Source organism: Lotus japonicus, chromosome 2 (genome assembly GCF_012489685.1).
Source record: "Lotus japonicus ecotype B-129 chromosome 2, LjGifu_v1.2".
NCBI classification, from domain to species: Eukaryota; Viridiplantae; Streptophyta; class Magnoliopsida; order Fabales; family Fabaceae; genus Lotus; species Lotus japonicus.
In genome coordinates this window covers 45,909,356-45,931,727 of record NC_080042.1, presented here as the reverse complement: position 1 = coordinate 45,931,727, position 22,372 = coordinate 45,909,356, and the positions used below count along the sequence as shown (strand labels likewise).

Sequence of the window (22,372 nt, the reverse complement as noted above, 5' to 3'; positions counted from 1 at the left end):
AGAGTGGCGCAGCGTAAAAATTATGAGCATACAAAACTCATCTTCCCTTGTGAGAATTGAACAAAATATCTTTCAAACAAATCAAACTTTATACAGTGAGAATAATAGATAACAATAAAATAAAATATAGATAAGAAAATTTTAATGTGGAAAACTTTCCTCAAATTGAGAGAATAAAAACCTCGAGCACTAGCTATAAAGTAATCCACTATAGAAAAAAATTGTTACCAAATAATATCCCACAACATCAAATGTTCACCCAAAAAGGTAGAAAATGTTATGAATTGGTAAAAGAGGAAGAAGAGAAGTGACTGGAGAAGAGAGCAAGATGAGACAAATGTTGTGAATAGAGGTATGTTTTCTTGATGCAACCTCCTTTATTTATAGCACTAGAACTTGGTCAATTCATGGAGAGGATACACATGGGCCAAGCCCACAAACTTTCTAGTATAGCCCATATACCCAAATACACATGGTCATCCAAACTATTCATAACACTCCCCCTGGATGATCATCCCTTAAGAATGTGTGTAACACCCAATTTTTTTTCTCCGTTATTAGGTTATTTACTATTTTATTTTAATTATTATTATGTTATATGGTAACTTGATAGTTTATGTGATTTAATTAGATGACAAGGTGATTATGTGATTTAATTAGATGATAAGGTGATTAAGTGATTTTATTAGATAATTAAGTTATTGTGTGATATATGGAGTGAGTAATTTATTTAATTTGTATTTGAGTGAGATAAGATTGAATTATATAAGGTTGTTGGGTTTAGGTGATATATGGAGTGGAGCCCACTAGTAATACTAGTTTAGGGTTAGGAGTGAAATAAATAGAAAAAAGAAAGAAAGAGAAATCAGAATTAGAAGAGCAGAACAGAGAAGGAGAAAGCGTGAAAACAAAGAAGGAGAGGAGAAAAGAGTAGAAAACTTAGATTTGATCTACAAGAGGTAAGGGTTTGGATTCATGTTCTATGGATTAGTATGATAGTGGGTAATTATAGGAAGCATGATTTAGGAACCCTAGGATGCATAAATTCCCAAATTGAAATTTAGGGTTTGATTTTAAGATGAATTTTGGGGGTAGAAGATAAGCACGCATGATGCGCGGGTTGCGCGCGGGAAATTGACGAGATCTTGAACCCTTCTTCGAGCTGTGTTAGTGACCGAATTTGAAGAAGTAGTCTTCTTAAAAGTTGTAGCCCTTTCTGTTATAAAACTTTTTCCGCTGGTTTCACGTCATTCTGACGTCTGTAGCTCGAGTTATATGTGTTTTAGTGAGGATAGGTTAAGCTGTCTCGTTTCTCACGAACTGCTGTTAGTGTTAAATTTTTCCTGAATTTTGTACTTCGAATTTCGACTTGAAATTTATAGGGATATACAAAACGTGTATAGGGAACCATGATAAAAATATTGGATTTTTCTAAGTGTATTTGAGGTATCTAAAAATTCGCATAGGTTGTTGTACAGTTTATAACCGTTTTGAATAAAATGAGTCATTTTAGGTGCAAATGTTGTTTTCGAAAAAAGATATAATGCGCGCGCGTGGTGATGCGCAAGGCGCGATGGCTCGCGGCCATGGTGAGGGAGGTGGCGCATGTAGGTAGTGGTGTACGCGGTAGCGCGTGCATGAGGGGGACGGTGCGGGGAGATGACGGGTTTTTGGGGAAAATTAGGAAGAATCAAGTTTTTGTATAATAGTTGCAGAACCTGTTATATATGAATTATATTTAATTTACATATGTTTAATAGTTCATTATATGGCGTTATTTCTGAATTGATGTTATGTGTTAAGTTGTTAAGTTATTGTGATTGCAAGTTGTGTGATTGATAACATGTAAGTGTGTGTTTTGTGAAATTGGAGATGATGTGAATTGTTGAGCTGGTGATGAATATGCTAAAATAATTAAGACTTGGAGATGGTCTGAATATGCATATGTTAGTTGAGTTTTGCACACTGCATAGTTGTCAAGAGGCAATGTTTGCTAGTTCTCGTTGAGGCTAGTGACTTGTCCCAAAACTGGAGTGGTTTTGAAGCCTAGAGCGAGGGCTTTATTGGTGGTTATTTGTCTGGAGTGGACGCGGTGATACCGCTAAGGATAACAACTTTGGTACCAAAGGCATTTGCACGGGTCTCACTTGAGTCATATGTGTTAGGGAGTTGTTGATGCTAATTAATGATAACTGTGATATTTTTTTGAGATTTGATGTTGTGGTAATTGGAGACAATAATATTTGCTTCCTTGATGCTATGAATTATGGAGTATTGTCATAACTATGAGATTGATTGATTATATTAAATTACATAATTTATTATTTGTTAGTGGAGTGTGAAGAATGTATGTGGAACATAGATAAGCTTTTAAATTATTTATTATTATGCTTATCCATATTGTATGAGTTCTCACCCTTCTGTTGGAATGATGTTCTATGCGACATTGCTCAGGTACTGAGGATAGTGGAGCTTCTCGCGAGTAGTCGGAGGAGCTTGTCTTTAGATATGTTTTTAGTGATGAGAGTCATGCTCTATTATGTAACACTGGGGAAACGCTTAGTTTGTACCTTGATGTTAGGAGATATTTTATGAACACTCTCTTATTTATTTTTGGATTATGTATTATTTTGGAGTTGAAAAATAAATCCGTTGTGCTATGCATAAGATGTTATGACACTAAAGTTGGAAATTTATATATTTATTTTGAGCATGACAAGTGTTTTGATTTATGGTTTTGGAGAATAAGTGTGACACCCCCTGTGTTATGCATTTTACTCTGATTTATGCTATAATATTTGTGCGGGGTTTAGAGGGTGTTACAATGTGCCTCATTAAAAACATTACTAGGAAAAACTCAGTGGGATAAAAACCTAGTGAAGAAAAAAGAATACATCATTCCATAGTTCGACTTTGTACATTGCCTCATTAAAAACCTACCAGGAAAAACCCAATGGGAAAAAACGTGGTTAGGGAAAAAGAGTACAATGCATTTTAATTGAAATCTTTGAGCTGACGAACTCCGATATTTCGCAAAAGCTTTTCAAAAGTTGTACTTGGAAGAGCCTCCGTGAGTGAGGAGGACTTCAAGTTGTATCATAACTCCTTTAAATATCCTTCTTTAGTCTTGTGTTGTCTGCAAGGTGATGCACGAATCTCCGATGTAGAATTTTCTCATATTCAGATTTGGGCAATGAAACCGAAACTGGTTAAAATAATGTCCCATTTTGTCAATCAATTACGATTTCATAACGTCATCATTTATGAATTGATAAAAGAGGAAGAAGAGAAGTGATAGGAGAAGAGAGCAAGATGAGACAAATGTTGTGAATAGAGGTGTGTCTGTTTGATGCAGCCTCCTTTATTTATAGCACTAGAACTAGGTCAATTCATGGAGATGATACACATGGGTCAAGCCCACAAACTTTCTAGTATAGCCCATATACCCAAAAACAATTGATCATCCAAACTATTCATAACAGAAATACAATTGTTTCACATTACAAAAGACAAAGCTTCAAAAAAGAAGGGTTTTGATCCGTTTTAAAAATAAAATATGGCCTGGGCCCATTAAACATTAGTATTTTTTTTCTTAGGAGGGACCACCTAACAAATCTCCCCATCACTCTTTAAATGGGGCTAAATCTTGCCATTATAGGAATCATGCTACAACTCTTAGGTAGCATTTGGAAACTGAACAAAACAGGACACAAAAGAATATAACAGAACATAACGGGATGGAACAGGACAATAATGTTCTGTACACCATGTTTGGTAAATACATCACGGACAGAACTGAACCATAAAGCTAATTACACATATACCCCTATATTTTATTAAGCTTTTAAATTTGTTTTCAACAAAATAAATTTTTTCATATATATTATTTTATAATTTATACAAATGAACATACAATAATCCGGATTGATTAAAATCATTTGAGAAGTCTTTTAAAAAAAGAACATTTGAGAAGAAAAACAAGATAAGGTTGTTCTTCTCCCCTAACATAACGCTGCAAAGCCTGTAACAACAACTTCAATGGCAATTTTCAAAAAAAAAGAAAAAACACAACTTTAATGGCGTCTCCCCCTTTCATCTGCCACAGCCACCGAAAAGCCTTGCCTCCATTAAGTCAAGCCCCATCGCCCGGATCCAGTACGCCGCCAGACCTCCACCACGCCGTGACCAGGGACTATCACACTCAGCCGGATCCTCCGTCGTGGATATCAGGTCGCCGCGAACGGAGCCACATCGTGAACGGGCATTCATCGCTGCCTCTTGATCTCTTCCTCCACCGTGTGTCCCTCTCTCTTGTCTCTTCCTTCGTCTTTCTCTCTCATCCATCATTTGTCTGCTGTGATGCTTTGTGATTGGGAGGTTTCATGAAGTTTGATTGTGGCTAATTGAGAAAAATCACAACATTGGAGTATCAAGGAAAAAATGGAAGCAGGATTGCTAGAGGGATCTAAGAAAATTGATGCACAAAAAGAAAATTTGTTTTTGATGGAAGAAATAAGACATTAAATAAAATATTGTATTATGCAGGAGCAGGAAAAAAAATAAAAGACGTAACAGATGGATGATGAGAAACAGAGAAGAGGGTAAAGATTAGGAAATATGAAAATAGATTCAGGGTAATGTTTGCTTTCTAAGTGTCCCGTTCTGTTATCTTCCGTTCCACCCTTTCCTACAGAACCAAAATGTTCCGTTCCTAGAGCAATTTGTCATGTTATGTTCCATCTTAAAAATATGACAAACGCGGAACAGAACCCACATGTCTCGTTCCGTCCCATTCAGATGTGTCTACCAAACGCTACCTTAAGTTTTGCCCTCGATAACGACTTTGTCGATAAATAAACATAATTTTCGAGATAAATATGAGTAAAATTCTTCATCGTTAAAACCTTCTCGCAAGCTTTAAATGTAGCACTAAACTCTGACTCTGCGATAAATAGAGTAAAACACTTATGCAATCTTGATTGTCATGCCACAACTCTCCTTGAATTAGAAAGAGAAAAAAAAAAATTGTATCCACCGCAAGAGCCACATCAAAATGAGTCACCATTTGACTTGACTTGACGTCCATTGCTCACTTATAATGTAAGGTTTATTTTATGTTTCTCGAGTCCTTCTCGTCTTACTCTTTTCCTTTTTGATCAATTTATTGAGTTTTAAGTCAAGTTGAGTCCCTTTTTAGTGCATATTTGCATCTGCATTTGTTTAGGTGTTTTTAGTTTATTTATTTGATCTTTTTTATATTTTATTAGTTATAGTTATAGATTATTTCCTATAGTCAGATTTGAGTTGGAATCTTATTAGATTATGGGTGTTGATGGACTTTTGGGGGTTTTATTTGCTAAATTGAATACAGGGTTGCTGAATCATTGTGATTAATGAGATGTTTCCATGATTTATATGGTTGTTTTGATGAGTTCTTGAGATTATTTTCAGGTTGGATAGAATTTTGATGGCTAATGATGATGGTTGAAGGCCAAGTAAAGAGCCATGATGATATGAGATGAGGGAGTACAAAATTAAAGAAGAATCAGATGAGCCACGCATGTGCGCCCTGGATGCCACGCACATGCGTGACAGTACTGTACGAAGAAAAAAGGAAAAAGCTGAAGGCCACACATGTGCGCCACTAGGCCACGCACATACGTTTTGCCCACGCATGTGCGTGCAGGAGGCCACGCACATGCGTGGATGGCAGCTGAAAACTCTATAAATATGGATTTTGTTATTTCTTTTAGTTATCTTGTAATTTTGTAAATAAATCTTAAAAGTCTAGGTTCTTGGAGCTTGTGGGAGGCCTCTTGACACTCTTGTTTCAGGTTTTTGTTCTTTTAGCTTGCTTATGAATTCTCTAGCCATGTTTGACTAGTTTATCTTTGTACTTTGGGTGAAGTGAACCTTAGTTCCGATTATGGTTTGAACTTTTGAGTTTCTTATTTGAATAAAGTTTCATTTCTATGTATCTTTTCTCTGCTTTAATACTCTCTTGAATGCATGCAAGTGTTTGACTTTCTTGCACAACGGTAGTTGGTAAGGATTAAGGGACCTGAGTTTAGATTGATTTGTTTACTACCACTTAGTGTTCTATCCTTAGAACATAGAGATAGGGTATAGTACCTAACGTGAGAGGGTTGTGATGTGAGGATCTTAGAGAGAAAAAGTGTAACTGCTTAGAGAGAGAATATAACTGAATTTCAAGCTTGTTATTTCACAAATGAGATCAACCTCCCTTACAATTGGTAACCGCCCCCTATTTATAGGCTTGGCGCTGGGCTTAACGCCCCTAAATGCTCTTAGTGGGCCGGTTGGGCCTCTCGGAGGAGGCCCAACTCGTGCACCGCCCTGGGGTAAGCGCCCCTGGGGTCTCGCCTAGTCCACAAGTCCACAAGACACCGAGCTCGAAGCATGAGAGCTAAGAGTGTCTTAAACAATTGAGGCGACAGACATGAGAAAAACTAGCTAATGCCAAAGCCTAGTGTCCAAGAATGATTGCCAACATGGCATAGTAAGTAAAGCTAAAGCTAATCTCTGACTCCCTTCACGAGCCCCTCCGAGTCCACAAGTCCACAGGCAAGCTTGCAGCGACGGCGCTTGGTTCTCTCGCCCTATTCCAGTTGTGATCGCCTTGAATCATGGTTGCCTGACGCATGTAAGCCATTTGTAATGTACTGAAGAAGTGCGAAGGTCAGTGAATCCGCTGAATCCCAACCGCTGTCCTCGAAACGTCCCCTCAAATCATGACAAAGCCTGTTAATTTGAATTTTAAACCAATCGGTTTCAGCCGTTGTAACTCCCATTTAATGCGCCGCTCCCACTCCCCCAAAATCCACATTACTTTTCAAAATTAATCATTTCATTTTGTCAACACGGGGCACAATCTCCCACAATTTCCACAATTCTCCACACGTGGCCACGATCCCAACCGTTACTCCCCTTAACCTCTTCATTCGCCACTTTTGAAATCCTCATATTCTTCAAAAGAGCCAACAACCTTGCATCCTCTCCTACCCTTGTTCTTACTTTGCCTTTAGCGAAAATGAATTCCCAATGTCGTTCTAAGAAATCCTCCCGTTCCCAGAGCACCGCCCCTGCATCTCCGTCCCCAGTTTCCCTTCCCCCTGGAGGGCTTCCCCTAGGTGTCAAGGACATCGAAGCCTTTTGGCTCCGGGTGTTTGCCACTACTCAAGAGCCCACGGACCAGACCCCCATCCAGGAGGCGATTTGTCAGCCTTCCGAGCAGACCTTCGACGACTCCGTCATTGAAACGACTCGCCAAGCCTGCGGGCTCTGCTACGAGAAACTCCTTGAGGACGTTCTTGTCACCGGGAAGTGCCCAGGCGACTGCCGGCCTTGGCAGCACCGCACGGTTGATCATGGGGTGAAGAGACCCCATTTTGTCTATGTTTACGAATATTTGTTCCTCGACCTGGGAATCAAGCTACCTTTTTCTCCTTTTCTTCGACAAGTTATGGGGGAGATCAACGTGGCTCCGTGTCAACTTCACCAAAACGGCTGGGCCTTCGCCCGGTGTTTCGAGATCCTGTGTTGCGCTGTCGGTATCGAGCCAAAGGTTGCACACTTCTTCTACCTCTACGCCGTGGAGCCGAAGTCCTTGAAAACCCCAAGGTGGGTGTCGCAACCTGGGGTCGCAGCGGGACGGCGCGCTAAAACTTAATCAATGTATCAGAAGAGTCGTCACTAATGTTTTTAGGGAGAACATCATAGAACCCAAATAATAAAAGAAACTAAATCTAGATTCGGGAGTCGGTTACGTTTAAGGAAGTGCTAACGCGCTACAACGTCCGTTAAGAAACGGTTACCTATGGTCAATTATGCAAAATTTCTTAGCTTTCTAAATCATTTATTTTACCCTTAAGAAAACGTCTTGTATTTTATTTAAAAAAAAAGAATATTTACAAGTTGCTAGTGTGATGAAAAGATTATTCTACAAAGAAGAACAAAATTTAGATTTTTGTTTGGAGTGCCTGGCGGGAGTGACCCCGGGCCTACGTATTCTCTATCAACAGAGAAAATCAAGGCTACGTAGTTCTTGGTAAAAAAAGCATGAGTTGGTTGTAATGTTTTTTAGTTTTCTAAAAGACTAATTCATTTGAGAAAAGATATTGATTTGTTTTTAATTTTTTTTGGTTGCAAAAAGGTTTAATCCTTACATTTTATGACAAGTTCTCGGTGTCATTGAAGAAAACATTCTTTGTGATTTCTTAAGAAGATAATTGGTGAGAAAAAGATCAAATAATGATCACAGCCCCTAATTATTCATATTTCAAAACTTAATAACATCTAAAGGATTAAATAAATAAAAAAAATGGCCCATCAGACAAGGTTCTTAGTAGTGCACGGGCTCACAAAAAGAAAAGGGGATCAGGCCATATAAATGGAACTCAAGAAGAAGGAAAGAAAAATAATAAAAAATAAAGGGGAAGAAGCTGGGCCAGGGCCTGTAGCATAACCAGATTGGATTACTTAGGTTTAATTAAAAAAAAGAAAAAGAAAAGCAAGAGTCATAAAGGGGAATAAACCCCACCCCTTTTCCAAACCAATTCCTTTCTTTTCTTTTTACGTTCCTTCTCTCTGCTCGTTCAGTTCTGCTTCTTTCTTTCTCTTTTTTTTTTTGAAACCCTAGCCTACGTTGGCCTTCTCTTATGCGCGCATGGCCATGGTGGCCGCGGCCATGGCAGGGCTCGTGGTGGCTGATGAGGGCCGCCACAACACCAAAGCCGCCGCCTTTCGGCGGTGGTCCGGCGAGGGTGATTCAGATCCGCGAGTTAAGGACCAAAATACCCAGGTTCATCATCTGTTAGTGACGATTTAAGTAGAATCTGAACTGATTAAGTGGGGAAAGAGGAGGATTGGAGCATCAACACAACAACAACGACAAAGCCACCACCTTCCAGTGACCCTCCGGCGAGGGTTAGTGAAGATGACCCAAAAACACACTGCCACAACTCCGAGCCACCATCCTCCATTGGTGACTCAGTGAGGGCGTGAAGGACAAAGCCTTCCCCTTTCCTGCACTGCTGGTTATTTTATTTGGTTACTGTATTTTTTTTGTTATTCAAGTATTGTTTTAGTATGATACAAGTTTATTTTTCATTCTCTGTCATGATCCAAATTTATTTTTCCACTCTCTGTATGTATCTGGATATTATCTATGAACAACAAAGATTTTAGTCTAGGTTTTCATGTTAAAAATTTATTTTTCATTCTCTGTATTTAGATATGAATCAGTAAAGTTGAAAATAAACCACCCAGATGTTTCACATGTATTGGGAGTATATGAACAACATAGTATAATAAAGTCTTAGGGGAGAAGAAGAAAAAAAAAAGAATACCTTAGTGAAAGTGAAAGCTACAATAAGGCTTCTTGGTTCTCTTATTAGTCAGTTCTCCTATCAGACTACTTTCAGTCTCAGTTTTTTTTTATGGCTTTTTTTCCTTTCAATCCCTTTTTTTTTTGTCCCCTGGTAAAGTAAAAAAAGTTCCTATTTATAGGGGATGGCTATACTTACTTCAGAAGGGTCTGGAACCCACTTGCTGTGCCGATCATCTTTATCCTATTATTTTCCTTTTCTTTTTGTTTTTATATCAATTTTATCATTTTCTTCTTATGAGCATTTTTTGGTCGAAAATGGGCCAAAGACCCACTAACCACACACTTTTTTTTTAATTGGCAAAGCATTTATGGTAAAAAAAAATATGGGCCAAAGACCCACTAACCAGAGATTCTCTTTTTTTTAATTATTGTTACATGGTTAAGAAATCAAAAATAAATTAACTCACTTGATCACTAATACTAAAGAGTTCACTCTAACTTTATATCCATAATTAAATTATTAATAATTTTTAAATTCAAACTATTAACCCGGACAAAAATGGGTATCCACAGCGGGTTTCGCTGAAATCCCGCACGGGTCGACAACGCCTTCATCCTTACAAGAGCAACGTCAAGATGGGGCCCGGCGCCGGTACTTTCGCATTGTAGTGCACCCCACGTATCCTGAAGCCTTTACCCTTCGGGACAGGACCGCCCAGTTCCCTTTCTACTGGATGAAAAGCCCCCGCGTCGTTCCGCCGCCGCCGGACGCGTCGCTGAGTGATGAAGATAAAGTCATCCTTAACTTTCTTGCCAGCCTTCCTGTCCTCGAATTGTCTCAACTGCTTGAAGCTTCCCGCAAGAACACCCTCGATTCATTCCTAGGTTAGATTGTCCTCTTTTGCTGCAACATTATACATTCCCCGTGGAGTTTATCACTTGCTCATATTTTTATTTTTTTTGCTTCTCTCAGGGGCAATAAAGTGTACCAAGGCTGAATTGAAGCGCGCTCTTACTGCCAAGGTGATCAAATTTCCCCCCACTTTCAACACTAGTGGGGGTAAGAAACGACGTGCTACCGGGGACGCCGGCGCTGAGGTGTCCGCTCCTCTTCCCAGGAAGCGCCAAAACGTCCCCTAGGCCAGCGTCTGGAGCCACAAGCGGCATTCCCCTCCCTGAGGGTGGCGAGGCAACACCAAGCACTGCCGCTCCTGAATCCGACGAGCCTGCACCAGGTGCCGCCGTCCTCTCTGAGTCTGGTGGGCCTGCGCCAAGCACTACTGCTCCTGAATCCGGCGAGCCAGCACCAGGCGCCGCCGCCCTCCCTGAGTCTGGTGGGGCAGCGTTGGGGTTATTGACGATGCTGCTCGCCCCTCTTCTTCAAAGAAATCCCCTGGATCCAAAAAGGCTGAGATCAACAAGGACGAGAGGGGAGGAGTTGCGCTCCCTTCGTTAGAGAAGAAGAAAAGGAAGAAGATTAAGAAAAATAAAACCGGCGAGACAGACATTCCTCGCTGGAGGTCGGTTGGCGAGGACGTGCCAAACCCTGAAGGAGGGGTAGGGACTCCGATCCCCTCCAAGGAAGCTTTCGACAGCCAGGGTGCAGCCGAGGAGTCCGTTCCTGTCGCCCCCCAACCAGACCATCCAACTCAACAAGCTGAAATGGATTCACCCCGGGCTTCGCCCGTTCATCTGATGAGTCGCGGCGAGGCGGATCGGGCTCCTGTCTCCCTGCCATCCCCTCACCACTCTTCTCCTGCTCCTAACCTCCCGGTTACTGAGAAAAATGAAAATTCCCACTTGGACCAGCGACCCACCCCCATCAACTTCATGTTGTCCGATCCTTTCTTTGGTGGCTTGAAAGATGCTGAAAATCCCAATCTCGATGGTATGGCGCAAGAAGCCATCTCGAGCCTTCTCCGCGCAGGATGCCTCTTCGCCAAGCTATAACAAGATTCTGCATCTTCCACTGAAATGGAGGAGCTCCAATAGAAAGCGGAGAGTTATCGTCTTGCCACGCTCGAGGCGTATGACGAGCGTGACCGACCGCTAACCCAGGTGACGGCCGAGGTAATCAAACTGAACAACCTGAGTATCGAGATGAACCACCGCGAGGAGGATTTACTCGCCTACGATGGGAAAGTGGAGGAATTAGAAGAAGAGTTGGACGATATGCGGAAGGAAGTAGAGGCGAGGGCTGAGGTGATTGCTGCGAGCAAGGCAGCTTGTGATGCCAAGGATAAGGAACTTGCGTCCTTGCGCAGTGACCTGGCGGCATCGGACAAAGCCCTCGCCGCGATAAGAACCCAGCTCGAAGCGAAAGACAGGGCTATCGCGGAGGCGAAAACTCGAGCGTCTTCTGAGGCCAGGGCTCTTAGAACGAGGTTGGAGATTAAAGCTTCCGCTGAGGCCGTGAAAGAGCGTGGCTGTGGTTTCTTCCTCGCGAAAGCCCAGGTTCAGCACCTTTACGAAGGATTGGATCTTAGCGGGATGGGGGCCTTCAAGAGAGTTACCCCCGAGGGTCTGGTCGGTCCCTTACAATCCTCCAGGCTTCAATGCAGAGTATTTTCTAGCTACTGAAAATGCAAGGAGAGAAGAAGAAAATATTAATGCAGTTTGAATATTTGTAATTATCTTTCCCTTACTATGTTTGTACCTAACAGTTTCCTGCGGGCTAGCCATTAATGAGAGTTTGTCGTGGTGTTACTCTGCCTTCCTCTATTCGTCGCCCTGCCACGCTTTATTTTTGTGATTGTTTACGATTTGAGTTTGAGTTTCGTGTAGCGATTTTAAATGTGTGCCAAAGAAAACTAGGACTTTCGCTCAGCTTTGAACTGAGCCTTTGTTCACACGCATTTTTCTCGTAAGATCAGGTGTGGCCTCGCCAGTTTTGTCATGGCAAGGACTAACAGTTGTTGGGGTCCCAATGGCCATATGGGTTGCCCAAGAGGCGGTTCAGAGTGTTCCGCTCGATGATGACATTGTATGACGCCACAACCTGCAATACCAGATACCTTACACGCAAAAGCTTGGCGTTCTCGTCTATTCCAAAGATCGTGTCTAAATCCAAGTAGCCACGCACCCAAACCTGCTCTGCTGAGAAACCTACCAGAGTCCTAGTGTATGGCATCAGATCTTTATATTTTAGTCCCAATTGCTCGAAAGCATCGCCGTAAATAATGTCCGCAGAACTTCCCTGGTCCAAAAGTACTCTTCGCACATTAGAGTTATTGATCCTTACCATTACCACCACGGGATCATCCTTGTGCGTCTTGATTCCCTCGAAGTCAACCGATGATATCACTATGTCCGGGTGATGAAAACCGAATGGAGTTGCATTCTCTTGCACTGACGTTACCGCCCTGACATGCCTGCACCTTGCTGAAGGTGTGTCACCGCCTCCACCGAAACCTCCGGCGATTGTATTTATCGTTCCCACCGGCGGTTCGAGATCATTGTTGAAGGTTTCTTCAGCTCCCTTCTTTCTTCTTGCCAACGTCTCCTTCTTGTCGGCTGTTGGCGTTTGACAACGGTCGTCTCGCCTGCGATCATCCTGCTGACGACTCCTTTTATAGAGATTTCCCTGCTGTCGTTCGCCTTGCCAGCGATGACCTCGATCATTCAACTGTGAGCGTCCCACCCTGATTAATCGCTCAATCTCATTCTTTAACGTGAAGCAATCTCCGGTGTCATGACCCGCCGATCAATGGTATTCGCACCACTTGGTTTTATCCACGGCCGCCCGAGGCGGGTTAGCTTCCCTCTCGCCCTCTTCAACTGCGTGTGTCGCCTTGACCTCTCGGAGCAATTCCGTTAGATGTGCGCTCAGACTTTTGCTTGATTCCTCCTGCCGGCGGGAATCGGCTTGACACCACGGGCGTCGAAGCTCAAAACTTTCCTTCTTTGGGTAGAGTTGTTCCTTTGCAAATTTTTCAACTGACTTTCCCCTCTTGTCCTTCCGCTTACAGCTTTCTCCTTTTTCCCACCTCTGTTTACCCGTCGGCGAGACATCCCTCTAGTCGCCGTCCTTCTCCTTCTTTGCGCGCTTCCTTTTGAAAGCGTCATCCTCCTCATCCAAGATGTAGGTGTTCGCCCGAGCACGTACTTCTGCCATTGACCGAGCGGGCTTACGACTCAACTTACTGTTCAGCTTCCCCGGATGCAGTCCATTCTTAAAAGCTCGCGCACAGGCATGCGGTTCCGACTCCTCAATCTTAACAGATGCTGCATTGAACCGCCTCACATATTGTTTCAAAGTTTCACCCTCTGACTGGCGGACGTTATACAGATCGTCGATCGTTACCTTCTTGATCTTACTCGCAGAGAATTGAACAAGGAACTTCGACGAGAAGTCGCGAAAATTTGTGATAGATCTCCGAGGTAGAGTCTTGAACCAAGCCATTGCTGTACCCTTAAACGTCGAAGAGAACATCTTGCACTTCACCGCGTCGGAAGCTGAGCTCATAACCATTTTCGTGTTTAAATAAAGCAGATAATCCTTTGGATCGGTCTTTCCACTGTACGTCTCAAGAACAAGGTTCTTCATGTTGTCCGGGATGGCCACCTCCCTCACCGCCGCCGAGAACGGCTCGAACTCCGCAACAGCCTCTGCTTCCCGCTCTCCCTCGTCTTGCTGCTTGTGACGATAGTACTCTAACTGTTCCTGCAAGTATTCGTTTCGTTGCCGTATGCCATCAACATTGCAGATCAGGCGTCTCCAATCGCGGTTAGTGATCGGAGCCTGAGCTAGCAGCGTCCTATCTCCCGAAACCTCCGGTGAGTGCACCGGGGATTCCTGTCGTTCAGGCGAGGACGGCGGAGAAGGTAACAGAGACGTCGGAGAAGGAGGAGGAGGCGGCGGTGGAGGCGGCGGTGGAGGAGAGGGAAGAGTCAGTTGCTCAGGTTGCTCGTGACGGACATTCTCCCGGCGCGGCCTTCCTCTTAGACGGCGCGGTGGTGCACCGCGTTGCTGCTCCAGCCCTCCGTCGCTTCGTCGACGACGTGTCTCCATCGAATACCGATCACAAACTAGGAATTTGGCCGGAAATACGAAAATCAAAGGAAATTCTACAGAAAATCCAACTTCTCTCAACGAAAATCACAATCCACGTAGTCCGGGAGTCGAAATCTACCGATCCCCACAGACAACGCCAAATGTTCTATCCTCAGAACAAAGAGATAGTGTATAGTACGTAACGTGATAGGGTTGTGATGTGAGGATCTTAGAGAGAAAAAGTGTAACTGCTTAGAGAGAGAATATAAATGAATTTCAAGCTTGTTATTTCACAAATGAGATCAGCCTCCTTTACAATTGGTAACCGCCCCCTATTTATAGGCTTGGGGCTGGGCTTAACGCCCCTAAATGCTCATAGTGGCCCGGTTGGGCCTCTCGGGGGAGGCCCAGCCCCCCAGCTCGTGCACCGCCCTGGGGTCTCGCCCAGTCCACTTAGGTATAAGGGTAGGAACTTATTGTGTTGACCTGAACATAGTAGCTAAATTCTTCAGTTGAATTGATTAAGTACTAAGGCATTAGACTTAGAAATTGAAATTGAATGATTTACTTGATTAAGGTATTAACAAGTAGAGGTAAAAGCTATAACATCATAGAAGGGGTTTTAAAGTTCATATAAGGATTTGATTATAAGAAATATAATTGGACTAAGTGAAACTTTGCCCAATGTACTTCTATTTCTGAATTACAATTCTCGCTTTTGATCAAAACTTTGTTAAACACAACAAAACTCAAACTTATATTACTTTTATTTTCACATTCAAGAACTAAACTCTTAGAAGAAATTGATAAACATCTATTCCTGTGGTTCAACACTCTTTTATATTACGTCGATCAATCTGTACACTTGCGGAATTGCTATCACTCACTACAAGATAAATCACCAGGATAAGAATCTTGGCTCTGATACCACTTTTTAGGACCAGAGTGGCGCAACGGAAAAACTAGGCCCATAAAAAAAAATTCACTTGTGAGAATTGAACAAAATATCTTCCGAGCAAATCAAACTTCAAATGACGACAACAATAGATGACAACAAAATAAAATAGAGACAAGGAAATTTTAATGTGGAAAACTTTCTTCAAATTGAGAGAATAAAAGCACGGGCACGAGCTAGAAAATAATCAACTATAGAAAAATAATGGCTACAAAATAATGTCACACGACATCAAATCTTCACCCAAAAAGGTAAAAATAAAGCCCCAACAAAAAGGGAAAAACTACACCAAAGAAAGGTGAAAAATATGATACAACAAAAACCCACAACAAAAAGGGCAAACCACCCAAATGGTGGAGAAGTTAAAATCCCGAATAAAAATGGTTAAAGTAAAGAGCTCAAAGACAGGAAAAAAATACTTAAATTTCTACTAAAACGAAGAACAAACGATGTACCAGAAAATCTGTCAAGGAGCCAAAATCTTCTTCTCAACAAAAGGGTTGCCAACTTGAAATGTTACTGAAATTCTGGTTCACGCACAGGACAGATGTCGAACCAAATGTCTAGGACATCTGGCACAACGTGCAGCAGATAACAGCACAGTATTAAATCAATAAAAAAAGAGCACAGAAGAATGGTAACCCAGTTCGGTGCAACATCTACATCTGGAGGGCTTCAGCCCGAGAAAGATAATCCACTATTATAGAGAATCAAGTACAAAAAAGGTCTTAACTAAACTGCCCCAGATCACTGCCTTTTCTACCTATTCCTACCCGTGGTTTATTACTTATGTCTCCCCCTAAGTATGAGAACCCCCTCTCACTTTCTCACACACAATCACTGCCACAGGGATTGATCTCTTACACAAGAGTAAAGATAGATCTCAAGATCAAACAACTAACACAACAACTCTCAGCTTACAGTAAGAACATAGAGCTACTGAGAGAACACCATGTGTGAACTAAACAAGAGTAAACCCTAATTCCCTCAACAAGAAGCACCACCTAGCAACTAGGTCTAGGTCTTCTTAAGTAGCAGTCGTCCAGACCTTGTCTTCAATGGGCTTGGGCGAGCAAAGAGTCCACACAAAACAGGAAGTTGTTAATGAAACAAATTTGCATAAAATCTTCAAAGATGCTTTTCAGTTGCAGATAAAAACTTCCTTAAATATCTCAGATCAAATCCCTTAAAACTGATTTGATCACACTTGAACGGCGCATAGAAGCTTCCAACAAAACACTAACTTGATTACCATGTAATCAAAACAAAGCTTCACAGATAACTTAGCCTACTCATATCAGATTCGCAGGGATGCATGCCATAGTCAAGATGTTATGACATCGTGTCCGACATGGTGGCACACATCATACATTAGCTATAGAAGGTATGAAAAACGGTAGAAAGGGGGGGTTTGAATAACGTTTTCAATATAAAACTTCCACCTTAAAGATTTTGACAAATCTTTTCGAGAACTAAGTGCTAAAGATAAGAGATACAAAAACACACAAGGATTTTTATCCTGGTTCACTTGATAAATCCCTCAAGCTAATCCAGTCCACCCGTCAAGGTGATTTCTTCCTTCTTAGAATGAAGGCAATCCACTAATCAGGTAAAGTGTTACAACTGCACTTGAAACCTACAAGTGACTAACAATTACACTGACTTAGCTCACACTAAGATTCACTCTCTTAGTCTTCTCTAGGATCCGATCAACCTTGATCTCCTAAAGGTAACTAAACAAACTGTTTAAGAAAGAATGTTTACAAGAGATTTGCTTCTGAAAAGCTAATAGTAAACCCAATGAATTCAGATGAAAGAATGCTTAGAAGGTTTTTGAATATAGCTCGCGCGTGTGTAATTCTTCCCAAAACCATCTTTCAAACTTCAGCCTCTATTTATACTCCAAGGATTAGGGTTTGAACGCTGCATAGAAATGCTACCGTTGGAGGGCAGTTCTGGAAATTCCAGCTTCTGCTGTGGCTGAGAACGTTAGGTAGGTCGTTAGGATAGTACATATGCTTTTGTACTTGGATAGTGACTTGACCTTTAAACCTAGGAGACTTCTGATCAGGGGAATGCTTCATGTTGGAACTTGTGAAGTCGGTTGATCAGAGTCATAGGGAAAGCACAGATCCTCTGACCGTTGTATCTTCTGATTCTGAACTCAGAGGGAAGTACATGGTCTTCAGAGTTTCTTGCTTCTGGATATCAGAGTTTCCACTATTCAGCTTCTGGATCTTCAGAGTCTTCTACACCATCAGAACATCTGAACCTTCAGAGTCTCTTGGTTGTCAGAACTTCTGGATCTTCAGAACTTCTAGTGACTGAGTCCTTATCAGAGCTTGTAAAACTTCAGATCTTCTGAAGCATTTCTACTGTTCAGAGTGAACATAGATGTTGCGAAAGCGTTGCTTGGGTTACTCTTTATGCACAGTGCTTCTGATTTGTGTGAGCTTGAGTTGAGGTCAGAGCCTGTAAATAGCACACTCAGAAAAACACGTTAGAGTACCATAATTGTTCATACTCAAATGTTAACTTGTAATCATTAAAACACAGAGTTGTACTACTCGATCAAAACTTGATCTTACAATCTGCCCCTTTTTGATGATGACAAAACTAAGTATTTTGATGAACAATTCTTAAACAATAAACTGAATTCACTCAGAGTTTAGAGATATAGAATAAGACTTATCTTGATGTGAATAGTTTATCTTGCTCATTCTGAATCCAAGTCACAGCTTGATTCTGAGCATAGCTCCCCCTGAATCTAAGACTTGATGAAAACATTAGAAATGTCTAGATTCTGAGCTAAATAATGTAAGAGTTCAGAGTGAAGGCGCATGACATAGATGAAATAGAATAATCAGAGCGCATAAGTATTCAGAGTCAATGATAAGTGGTATCAGAATCAAATATAATCACTTCAGAAGAAGTGAAATGTATTCCTTGTATTTGCCCTGTGACACATCTATGGTCATAAAGGTGGAACTCTTAAATTCTCCAAAAGAAAAAATAAATCACACTAACACAGCTTACACATCAAAAACTGGGTGTACTCCCCCTTTTTGTCATAAGCAAAAAGCATGGGGTGTGAAAAACTTAGCTTGAAGTACAAGGTACTCCCCCTTAGAGAAGGTCTAAGTTTAAGAAAGTGGAGAAATAAACGCGGTAAGAATGAGAGTTACGCGAAGTAAAGAATGGAGTTAATGCAGGAGAAGAACGTTTACCACCGACCACGGGAGTACATAGAACTGCAGTTACCAAGGGCTGAACCTCGAGAAACTGTAGGAGCAATAACTTCCAAGGAGAGAATGAAGCTTATATAAAGCGAGTTAGAGGAGGGTAAGCTTCACAACTCGATCAATTCTATAAAAGGAAAAATGGCATCATACATGGTTGCACTGGAAGAGCTTAGAAGGAAGGCCTTCGAGGAGGACTTGTTCCTAAACATAAGGCATCCAAAGGGTACAGAGACCATACACGAGCTGACAAGGACACTGCTTGAGGAGGACCTTCGTCCAGAGCTGAAGAACGACTTGAAGGAATTTCTTGCCTTTGTGCAAGAAGTTCAAGAACTCAGCCAGCTTGAGCTGAGGCTACTGGAAGAAAAGGACACCATAGAAACGAAGCTCAAGACAACAGAAGAGATTCTGGAGAGGGATGAGCTGAACGTAAATCTCAACAACATCCAGTATTCACTGGATCATCTGGAGAAAGAGAGATCAGAGCAGCGCCAAGAGTGCAGAAGAATGAGGAGGGATCCTCCATTCTAGATTGTAGATGTAAACACATAATGATTATGAATAAAGAAAAGAAAATTTTGCAAACACATAGTGACAAATATATATATATATTTGGGAATGGAATCCTCCTTCATATCAAGGCCGTGAAGCTTGATATTTAGGAAGAGGACATCAAGGATGTTTTTATCTTCCAGACTAACAGTTAGATCTGGGAAACAATTGAAAAAGATTGGTCCATTACTCAGGCTGGTTTCAACCGTTCCTAAGAGGGAGTCATGGAATTGATTATGTCTAACATCCCTAAGACAAAGGAGTACAGCGATGTCAAGAGATTTCCTGGTTAGGGGTTTAAGACCAACTTGAACACTACCTATATGAAGATAGTTGAAGTTCTTGCTGATATGTTCTTTGATGCTTTTCTCGGAAAGCAGATGGATTTCTTCATCATCAGATCTGAGCTTGTAGGTTTGCTCAACGGTTTTGATAATGAAATCTGATCGTTTGAAAAAGGATCCGTTTGGTTTGTAGATCTCAGCATGAGAAATTTTTGGAATTTCCCAGTTGTCAAGATCTTGATTGATATCTTCAAAATGAATTTCTTCTTTGAAGACAGATTTGGATAATTGATTGGATTGATGAGGATGATCGATAGAAGAAGAAGAGGGTTGGGAAGATCTGAAAGAAAGCTTAGAAGAGAAAGAGCGAAGCATCAAGAAAGATAGATCTTCCTCACCCGTAAGTATCATCGCCATCACCTGGTTCTATAGAAACAGATAAATAAATTAGAAATATAAGTTATATATATATATATATATATATATATGTATATGCAAGGATAATCACAAACTAACAAAGCATAAAAACTAAAATAACGTAAAGAAAATAAAAAGAAGTTAAAATAAAACAAAGTTAAGAGAGAAAACGAAGAGATCCTAAGACTAGGGTTTATCAGAGCGACGCAGAAGTTCCGTCAGAATTTGCTTCATGTCCAGCAGCAGAGATTCATGAGTATCAAGACGTTGTTTCATGATGTCGAGTCTGGACGAGCTGGACTGTGTGGAGCTAGAAGGAACATTCTGAGCAGCTTGATGAGCTGGAATGGAAGCAGAAGCAGCAGGAGTAAAAACCACTGGTGCAAGTGCTTGGCATCTAAGGGCTTCAGCTTCAGCTTCAAGTCTCTCAGCCTCTAGTCTTGCTTGTTCAGCTTGAGCTGCTGCTTGACGGGCAGCTTCCTTTGCTTGCTCTTGCTTTCTTCTGGCCTCTTCAACAGCTTCAAGGAGCTTATGTCTTTGTTGTTGTTCATGAAGAGCCACCCTTCTTGCAAACCTCTGCTTTGCAGCCTCGATCCTCTGATCCCTTTCTGCAGTCAGATGCTGCATCATAATAGGAACCTGAGCTACTAGCCAAGCACTCAGACTATTCCACTCTTCAGCAACAGATTCAACATTCTCACTCAGGTCAGTGTGACCTTGCACGTTGCGTAGCATCAAAGAAGCTTCATGATTAAAAACATTGATGCACTCAGAGAGAGAGGTTGGTCGGAGGTAAGTGTAGGGAACTATGGAGAGGTTGGTTTCTGGAGAGGTTGGGTGATTGCTACTGTTAGCTTCAGATTCAGAAACACCTTGAGGAGAGCCAATGTTAAAGGTGTGGACATGTGGTTCAGAGGCTCCAAGGTGTGGTTCTGAAGTTTCAACCAGAGGATGTGGTGACCTAACCGAAGAGTGGTTAGACACAGATTGTTCTGGTTCTGGTTGAACTGGCTCTTGATGGACAGGGTCAGGTTGAGCTTGTTGAGCCAAAGGGTCTGCCTCATGTAGGGGGTTAGCCAAGATAGGTTCATCTGGGTCAACTAGACGTTCAGGTCTAGGTCCAGGTTATCTCCTAGGGCTTGGGACCGTAAGGTAATATTCTGGGATGGCAAACACTTTTTCTTTTCTGACTTCCATGAATTTACGATGTGACTCAGAGTTATTGGAAGGGGAGGAGTCAGCAACGTTGATTGGGAATGATACAGGAGTATAGGCAGTGGAGGATTTTGTATCAGTGGTTCTGGCAACCGGACGTTCTGATGCTCTGGGGACAGAGTGATCAGACGTTCTGGGTTCAGGTTCTGGTTGGACAAGAATTGTGAGTTCAGGTCTAGAAGGTTCAAGAATAACTGGTTCTTGTTGGATTGTGATGGGTGAGGTTTGTTCATTTGGACGAGGGGTTTGAAGCATATTCCACAGAGGGGCTTCTTGTTGGGAAGGTTGGAAAAAGGAAGACCTTGGGGAATTTGGTGGAGATGTGGCTTGGACAACAGGTTGAGACTCTGGGATTGTGGTGAGTTGAGTGGATGTGCGTTTGAGGAGGGTGGAAATGGGAAGTGCATCAATAGAATTTAAATCATCATCAGATTCAATGATAGCAGACTTACTTGTACGCACGGCAGAGCGAGTCACTATGGCAGAAGTATCCATCCTGATGACCGTAGCAGCAGGTTCCACCCGTGTAGGCTTCACCACGATTCTGACCTGTTTCTTCTTCTTCTTGGGAGGAGAAGGACCATCTTCATTATCACCATCATCACCATCATCTGGCTTGGTGGTTTCATCATGTTTCCTCTTTGGCTGGTCAGCCTTCTTCTTCCTCTTTAGAGGGACATCAGATTCCTCAGAGGATTCTTCTAAGACCATCTTCCTCTGAACTTTCCTCTTGGGAGGAGAGTCAAACTCTTGAGCTGGGGGCAGTCTTCTGAAGAATTCATCAACATCAATCTCAAACCCTTGGTTCTTCAGATCATCAATGTAGCATAGAATAGCCTCTGGGTTGTCTGCTTGTGTCCACAGAGGGAAATCATTCAGCGGCACCCTTCTTTGTCTGATTTCAGCAGATGTATCTTCATGAGCAGGGGCTATTTTCTTCTTGACCAAACCCATCTTCTTCAAAGAATTGGCTGTGAAGACATCACTAACGATGGTGGTCAGATCCTCTGTGCATCCTGCCTTGATCAGATCTTCGACAAATTTGCTCTCAATGAAGAGATCTGATAGCAATCTCCCAAAGGGAATATACTTGATGGCAGACTTGATGGAGGCAGTAATCCTTGACTTCCTGATACATTCCTTCAGGTAAGAGAACAAGAAGAAGGGGAGGCAGATCTTCTTCTTATCTTGAATGAAGAATAACATCGCCTTCTGGCAGAAATTGATGTAGTCTGGGGAACTGCCCTTAGGCCTCTGATTGATGCAGTGGAGAAGAATCTTATGCCATATTTTGAGCTTGGGATGAAGATCCACCACCTTGTAGTCAGTCTTGCCCGGTTTGTATGTGGTGTACAAAGCCTTGTT

General features: G+C 42.0%; 2 protein-coding genes across 2 annotated transcripts; both read right to left on the bottom strand.

Moving 5' to 3' along the window:
* Nucleotides 1-12,254: 12,254 nt before the first annotated feature.
* On the bottom strand, nucleotides 12,255-12,593 carry LOC130736506 (uncharacterized). The gene has a single exon (XM_057588332.1). The coding sequence runs from the start codon at nucleotides 12,591-12,593 to the stop codon at nucleotides 12,255-12,257; it is 339 nt and encodes a 112-aa protein (XP_057444315.1).
* Nucleotides 12,594-13,364: 771 nt separating this feature from the next.
* On the bottom strand, nucleotides 13,365-14,360 carry LOC130736505 (uncharacterized). The gene has a single exon (XM_057588331.1). The coding sequence runs from the start codon at nucleotides 14,358-14,360 to the stop codon at nucleotides 13,365-13,367; it is 996 nt and encodes a 331-aa protein (XP_057444314.1).
* Nucleotides 14,361-22,372: the final 8,012 nt, after the last annotated feature.